Genomic DNA, 8,526 nt, shown 5'->3' on the forward strand with positions numbered 1-8,526 from the left:
TGGTTCATCTTTTCGGGATTTCGCTTTTGAATCAACGACGAAAAAATCAGAGAAAAGAAGACGCAAATCCTTCAAACCATTTCTGTATGTTATCACAATTTCTCTCCTATAATTTCTTATTCATAGACACAATCGAATGTTGAATTCGTTGTTCTTCGTTCTCATTTCAAGTTAAAGCAACGCCAGAAAGGGGAAAGCTGAAATCACTATTGACGAATTTCTTACATCTTCTTATTGTTCTTCCAACTGCAAGTATTCGATAACTTCCTAACAGGTATATCCATCGATTTCGTTTAGAAATTCTGTTTTCTTTGATTTCAATAGAATGGTTCATAAGTTTGAATCATGATGGTAAGCAATTCTTCAATGGAATGAGTTGGAAGATTTTCTGACATTGTTGATGATGATCGTTTTCCTAACTTTGTTTTTTAGCCCTAATTTTAATTATGCTTAATTTGGGCGACTTTGTTTACTAGTTTGGATGGCTTTGTTTTGTTCTTCTCTTTCATGATGCATATAATAAGGTCAACATTGTGTACAGATTCTGCTCTTTTGATGTTGGTTTTAATTGAAGATCATTTGATATGTGCAATTATGCAAACATTATTTGAAGGGGGAATAACCAAATGAGAATATGGAAAAGGAAAAAAAAAGGTTAGAACCGGTCATCATGTGTTGTTTCATATTGTGAAATAATGCATGGATGTTTCACAATGTGTATTCATTGTTTCACAAACACATGATCAAGAGGCGAACCAAAAAAAGAAGCTTCATGTGTGGTACAATTTCACTATAAAAACAAATTTGTAGAAAATATTTCACAGTATTTGTATAGATTGGCTAGTTGGTTCGTTGTCCTTGCATAAAATCGACCGATGTTCGAGTCCTGCCTATAATTTTTTTCTAAACATAAGAGGTGTACAAAAAAAACACCTAAATTTAAGCTGAAAACTTGGAAATTTGACAAAAGTGGTACTTGCACCCGGGGTTTTTGTACAAATTGAGCAACATTTGCTAACTCCACCATCAAAGACTTGCACCATGTAGCGGTGGCCATGCCACCGTATCATACTTTGTAGGTCCGTCCTTGCATATGATCACCTGTTCTCATGGTTTTCAACTTTTTTATGGTTCTCGTTTGATTATGCCCCTGTTATCGAATATCATAACTTAAAGAATGTTAGGTAACGAATATTATCTTCTGGATGTTGCAGGCGTGAAGCTTATCAGAAATCGAAGGGGAGGGGTCTTTTTGTAGAAAGTGTGTTTATTAAGGCGTTAACGGGTGGGTTTTAGGTAGTATAATTAGGTTTTCTGTTTGCGAATGCAGCAAGGTTGGAGATAGGGGGTGAAATAAGATGGACATACCAGCTTTATTGACTTCGGCTGGTATGAACATAGGCATTTCCGTGGGTATGTTCTCATTATATTCAATATTGAGAAAACAACCACTCAATGTAAAAGTTTACTTTGGCCAAAGGGTTTCTCAGGGTAGAACACGAAATGAAACTTTATGTTTCGAGAGATTTGTTCCTTCTGCAAGTTGGATTTTAAAAGCTTGGGAAGCAACGGAAGAAGACATATTTGCTTCCGGGGGTATAGATGCAGTCGTGTTTCTCAGGATTGTTATTTTTAGGCGAGTTTATAAATGCTTATATATATACACGCATATGATTACAAGAAAATCGGTATATCTAAATGTCTAATAGACTGTTTTATAGGACTAAACTATTGTGCATCCTATATAAGGTGTTACAATAGGATGTGATGACATATTTGTGCATCCTAACAAGTTTGTAGGACATTTTGATGTCTTATTAGCGTTTGAATAGGACACTTGTACTTTTGAGAAGTGTTCTGTGAACATCCACTACAACAAAATTGGGTTTATAGAACGTCTAAATTGTTTAAGTATTCTGATAGAGTGCTTTATAGGACGAATGAATAAAATATCATATCTAAAAGTGTTACAATATGTTTATATGACACTTTTTGGCGTTGTGACAAGTTTTCTACGACTTTTTAAAATAAAGTGTCGTAATAGCTATTTTACAAGACACCTTTGAGAAATATCTTATAAACTCTTCTATTTATAAGACTCTATTTCAAATATTGTCATGTAAAATAGCTAATACGACAGTTTATTTAAAGAATGTCCTAAAAAACTTGTTACGACACTTGAAAGCGTCCTAATAAACTTATTGTAACACTTTTAGATAGACGCTTTATATTTTTGGTCCTATGAAGCACTCTATTAGGACACACACTTAAACACTTTAACGTCCTATAAACTCAAATTTGTTAGAGTGACCTCTTTTTACATGACACTTGTTTCTATAAGACTATGTTTCAAATAATGTGATATAAAAAGAGTGGTAAGAACTCTTTGTTTCAAAATTTTCCTAAAAAAACTTGTTATGACGCCCAAAAGCATTGTATTTACTTATTATAACACATTTATATAGGATGCTACTCGCAACTGTTTGGTCCTATAAACTTAATCGATCAGTGAGGACACTTAGACAGGCATCCGTTTGTGGGTTTGTCTTTAATATAGTTTTGTTGGCTTTGCAGTATCCGTATTTTCTCGATTGCTGCTATACTTTGCACCTTTCTTGTTCTTCCATTAAATTATTTTGGGCAAGGGATGGAAAGGGTGATTGATTCTAATGCGATGGACTTACTGACCATTGGGAATGTAAGGGAAGGTTCAAGCTGGTATGCAATGTTTGTTTATTTTTCTTATAAAAAAATTAGATATTAATTGCTTCAGTTATCTTAAATCTCTTCCTTTTATCAGGCTCTGGGCTCACTGCTTCACTCTGTATATTATATCTGGTTGTGCTTGCACTCTTCTATACTATGTAAGAAGGATGTAATTACTTATATATACATATATATATATATATATTAGGAACTCGAGATCCGTTTACAGCGGGACATGTGGCATATTCATTTTTAATATGGACGTGTTATTCATGATGAATAAAAACGGTCCATATTCATCATGAATGTATGATTCATGATGAATAATACTTTCATATACATACCAAAGAGGGAGACGTGGCGTAAAGTGGACGGTCCCCAGTTGGAAGTTAAGGATTAAATAGTTTTATATTTGATAGGAGTATAAAAACGTGGCAAGAATGAGACTGGAGCAAGTAAATAGGTTTCCAGCAAGGCCAAGTAACTTCACAGTTCTTGTGCGTGGCGTCCCGTGGTGTGCAGTGGAATCATACAATGAGTCTGTTGGGAAATTCTTTGGCAATTATTATGCATCAAGTTACATAGCCCACCAAATAGTTTATCGATCTGGTGCAGTTCAGACAATACTGGTAAGCATAATATATATATATATATATATACACACACACACATCTTTTTTCAATATATAATGTTTTTCATGCAATGTTTGTATAGCTTGTTCCAGGATTTAAGCCAACACTATAACAAAATCGGGTTTATAAGATGTCAAAAATGTCTAAGTGTATTAATAGATTGATCAATAGGACCAAACAATTACGGCGTAATGTGTAAAAGGATTGCAATAAGTTTTTAAACTTGTTAAGATGCCCAAAAGCGTCGTATAAACTTATTACAATACTTTTATATAAGATAGATACTTGTTTAAGTCCTATAAAGCAATAAAGTTTTTAACTATTTTTGGATTTTTCACTTTCAGGAGGATGCAGAGATGATGTATAATTTGGTAACAGCTGCTCCAGCTAAGCCATGCTGCGAACCAAATGCTGACAGGTGTGGGATTTGTGGTGAAAGATCGAACTCATTCAAAGCGACTTCCAGTGAATCAGAAACTGAGACAAAAAATCATAGAATTGAAAATGAACTGAGAGAAAAGGTCAGAATTAGTCTGCTTGTTAGTTCATCTTGTTTAATTGATTACAGTTTTTGAATAAAAGTTCCGATTTTAATGCAGGAGTGTGAAGCTGCATTGGTGTTTTTCAGGAATCGATATGATGCATTGGTGGTGTCACATACTATCCAATCGGCAGACCCGATGTTATGGGTCACTGAATTGGCTCCAGAACCGAAAGACGTCTTCTGGCAAAACCTTTGTGTTCCTTTTAATTTGCTATGGATCCGTAAAATATCTGTTTTTATCGCATCCATCATCTTCAGTGTGTTGTTTCTATTGCCTACAACATTTGTTCAAGGTCTCATGAAACTTGAGTATCTGCAGTCTGTATTTCCATGGCTAAGAGGGCTATCAAGAAGGTTTGTATCTAATATATTCTATAAGATTGAGGTGCATGGAAAAACTGAAGAGCACCCTAATAATGATTCATCAGTATCGTATGCACCTGTTCATAATTGAAGATGTTTCTTGGTTTCTATGCATGTGTGCATAGCGGACAAATTACTTGTATGAAAATGTGCATACTTTACAGATAAATGGTTATTAGGGTGTTCCTCATTTTTTTTCCTTTTTATTGTCGTTTTCCTCTTAACCTAACCAAGAGAAACAACTTCAATTACTTGTATACACATGTGCATACTGTCCAGATGAATGGTTGTCAGGGTATTCCTTAGTTTTTTAGTTTTTTGGGGGGTTTTCCTTTAACCTTAAAGTATTGTTTCACATGGTTTTTTTTCATCTATGGTTAGGATTTAAGGTATTGGTTAACATATATTTGTTTCATATGTATTTGGTTCACAATTTGAAACTTTTTTACGTGTAGTTTTTGTTTCACAAACACGTAAAAAGAGTTTCCCATGTGAAACAAATTTATGTTTAATCAATATCCTAAATCCTAGTCATTTGATGAAGAAAATTGATATGAAATAACACAGGATGTTCTTACAGTTTTGTGGGTTCTCAAATGATTAGCCCCCTATGTAAGTATCTATAGAATTTGAATACAATGCGTTGGTTTCAGGAGTTATTATGTTAACCTTATTACCGGGTATCTACCAAGTTTGGTGTTGACGGTGTTTCTTATCATTGTTCCACCCACGATGATGCTATTTTCGACACTAGAGGGAGCCGTCTCTCGGAGTACAAGGAAAAGGAGTGCATGTGTGAAGGTCCTAATCTTCATGTTTTGGAATGTTTACTTCTCTAACATTCTTTCGGGTTCTTGGATTGAGCGAATGGGTAAGCTTACAGTTACAAGTCCTAGAGACCTGTGTACCCTACTTGCCGAATTGATACCCAGACAGGTAAATCATCCTCTCACTACAGTACGCCAAAAATGTCTAAACAGACTGTTTTATATGACTTATGTTTATAGAACCAAACAATTAGTTATACGTTCTATGTAAAAATGTTACAATAAGGTGTGTTAGCAAGTGTCCTATAAACTTATTGTAACACTTTTACATAGGGCACACATCATATAAACTAAATGGCATTGATCCTATGAAACACTTTATTAGGCCATTTTAGACGTCTTACAAACCTGATTATATTTTAGTGTCATTCATTAATGAATAATAATGTTTGTTGTTTTGGCAGGCATCCTTCTTTATGACATATGTAATGACATCCGGTTGGTCAGGTTTGGGATGTGAATTGTTGCAGCCAGTTGGGCTACTCGGCAATTGGCTTTTTAAATGCGTTCTCCGGAAGGAAGAGGAGTTTTGTCGTCCTGTTACTTTTTCATACCATACCGAGGTTTCAAGGGTGCTTCTATTTGGACTCCTCGGGTTCACCTTCTGCATTTTGGCACCCTTGATATTGCCTTTCTTGCTTGTCTACTTTTTCTTTGCTTTTCTTGTATACAGAAATCAGGTAACTTCAATAATCAATCATACTAATGGTTATGTTCATTTCACTACAACAAAATCTTTAAGTGTCCTGATACGTTATTTTATAGGACCAAACAATTGTATGTCTTGTATAAAAGTGTTATAAATTTATAAGGCCCTTTTGGACGTCTTAAATAATTTTTAGGACACTTTTAAATTAGCGTTTTCATATGACAGCATAATTGTTTGATACTTTAAAGCAATCTGTTAGGACAGTTAGATGTTTTTGGCATCCCATAAACCCCATTTTGGTACCTAATAGAATATATTTTGATTGCAGATCATGAATGTATATTTTGTGAAATACCAAACAGATGGAAGTTATTGGCCTCTTGCACATAATGCCACAATCTTTTCTTTGATACTAACACAAGTAGTAGCTGCAGTACTCTTTGGAATGAAGAAGTCCAGCAGTGCTTCAACCTCCACCATCCCTTTGATCATTCTCACCGCCCTTTTCAACGTATTCTGCAAGAACAGATTTCTACCCGTTTTTAAGAACCGAGCAGCACAAGTACAAATGATCAAACACGCTTATCTTTCTTATCTCACTTGCTTCTTCTATTGTGTGTTGTTGTTGTTGTTGATGTGTGTGTGTGTGTGTGCAGGTTCTTATTGAGATGGATCGTGATGATGAACGATCTGGGAAACTAGAAGCGATTCTCGAGAAACTGACTACGTCCTATAATCAGTTTGAATTATGTGGTGTTGAGCCGCCAGGAAAAGAAGAGCAGCCGAAAAAGGGTAGCAATGAAAGTCTTAAAGACTTGGCGATCGTGAAAACAGGTAGTCCATCAGCAGCGGTGGTGGTGAAAGCCGGTAGTCCGTCAGCGGAGGTGGTGGTGAATGGCGGTAGTCCGACTGCAGAGGTGGTGGTGAAATCCGACAGTCCGTCAGCAGAGCTACCACCTCCACCACCACCTCCACCTCCACCTGAACTGGAGCCTGAACCAAATATAGTATCCATCAAGTAAGGGGTATGGGGGAAAGCCTTGTTGTACACAAGATATAAGCACCTCTAGATTGTATATGTATATGTTGTATATATATACCCCTCAAAACACACAATTGTGCTTTCAATTTGTGTCTTTTGAGGTAGAAATGTATGTTAGGATTCACTTTTTTTATTACCCATGTTTATGTCATTTGCATCCATACAACTATATTCAATTACCTTAGCTTTTGTTCCATAATTCATGTTTTATGTTTTACTTGAAATAACAATGATTTTTTTAAATTACTGGTCGCTACTTTAGATTTGAATTGAAGTTGTTCATTTTGAAGAGAATTAGACGAAAATGATGTCGAAATTGTGATACCGGGTTCTCGATCTGAAGGCTAGGTTGTGAACCCATTTAGTAATTGCCGTGAAATCATGAGGGCTTCTTATCGTTTCTGTGACGTGGACTTCTAGTGCAGTGCGAAAACTTGATGTGTTTCCGGAGGATTTTCTAGACCGGGCGACTTTCGTGATTATTGTAATTGATATGGTAAGCATTTTGTTGTAACCTACTAGTTAAATATAATACATCATCGTAAGTTTCATCGGGAGGGCGTGCACGGTAGTAAGTGTTAGTTTACATGAGCCACAAACCGATGGTTAAACTGAACTGGACATTAACCCGATTGCTTAGAACTGTCACTCTAAAGAATATGAAAAATTGGGAAGATTGCTTGCCCTTCGTTGAGTTTGCCTATAATAGGAATGTTAACTCATCTACCAAGTTCTCCTTTTGAATTGGTTTGTCGTTTAAATCCGTCAACTCCTTTAAATTTAGGGGTCGTTTACTAAACGCTTACTCGTTCCTTATTGAATGAACATGGTCAGGACCGAGAATCTTACCCGATAGGAGCGATGATAAGGATGAAGTCTTACCCAGCAAGTGAGGGTGACGACTTTTACCCTGCTTACCGGGTAAATTGTTACATACGATACTGTCTTGATGTACTACTATCTTACCCAGTAAAATAAATTATAGTATAAACTCCTACCGGTAAACATTTACCGGGTAAGTATTTAGGTAAACATCCCCTTAGTGTTGTTACCCATAAATGAGAGAGTCAGGGTGCTTAACGAGACTCGTAGTTTATTCAGTCAGCTGGCAGCTATACATGACTGTTTGGTAGTGACTTTTTTTTTTTTTGATTAACCTGGATATCCAACCCGCTATGCGAGCCGACTAATCCCAGGGCGACCACCTGCCTTGCAGATAGCCCGGAGTCACCGCTTTCGTGGCCACAAGGGGATTTTTATTCCTCGTTGGATTTGAACCTGAGACCTCCTGGTACTTTTGACATTTGGAGCCAAGCTCAACCCAATCAGGCATCACCTCCTGTTTGGTAGTGACTTAATGATACAGAAAATGGTTATTCATTTCGCTTCCAAGGGAAGCTTTATGCAGAAAGTCAAAAAAAATTCCAAAAACGCCCCTTCCAATTAAAAGACACACTCCTTTCATCTATAAAAAAACCCTCCCAATTTATATAGAGAGATTAATCCATGCAGTCAACTTTATCCAAACAGGACTTAACAAAAAACTTATGGGGTGTTTGGTTCACATAATGGAATTTGATGAAATTGGAATCCAAAGGAATTTGACTTTGAAGGAATTGGAATGGAAATTGATGGAATTTGACCATGTATTTGGTTGGTAGGAATTGGAATGAAATCTCCCAATAGAATTGGAACAATCGTCTTTGTTTGGACCATCCCACATATCGCCCCACCCACACCCTACCAACCATTATGTCACTACT

General features: G+C 36.2%; 1 protein-coding gene across 1 annotated transcript; it reads left to right on the forward strand.

Annotated features, from left to right (window-relative positions):
• The first annotated feature begins 1,358 nt into the window (after positions 1-1,358).
• On the forward strand, positions 1,359-6,743 carry LOC112514727 (CSC1-like protein RXW8). Its single transcript, XM_025121327.1, has 10 exons — positions 1,359-1,636; positions 2,575-2,718; positions 2,801-2,864; positions 3,126-3,335; positions 3,683-3,859; positions 3,938-4,236; positions 4,899-5,181; positions 5,477-5,752; positions 6,050-6,283; positions 6,378-6,743. The coding sequence occupies exons 1-10, from the start codon at positions 1,359-1,361 to the stop codon at positions 6,741-6,743; spliced, it is 2,331 nt and encodes a 776-aa protein (XP_024977095.1).
• The last annotated feature ends 1,783 nt before the right edge of the window (positions 6,744-8,526 follow it).

Source organism: Cynara cardunculus (assembly GCF_001531365.2).
Source record: "Cynara cardunculus var. scolymus isolate 2C chromosome LG 6, CcrdV1, whole genome shotgun sequence".
NCBI lineage: Eukaryota > Viridiplantae > Streptophyta > Magnoliopsida > Asterales > Asteraceae > Cynara > Cynara cardunculus.

Excerpts from the sequence above, each read along its gene's own strand:
- LOC112514727 (XM_025121327.1), top strand. The coding sequence starts at position 1,359 with ATGGACATACCAGCTTTATTGACTTCGGCTGGTATGAACATAGGCATT. Across the intron at positions 4,237-4,898 it reads CTAAGAGGGCTATCAAGAAG|GAGTTATTATGTTAACCTTA; the intron begins GTTTGTATCTAA and ends CGTTGGTTTCAG. Across the intron at positions 6,284-6,377 it reads TTAAGAACCGAGCAGCACAA|GTTCTTATTGAGATGGATCG; the intron begins GTACAAATGATC and ends GTGTGTGTGCAG.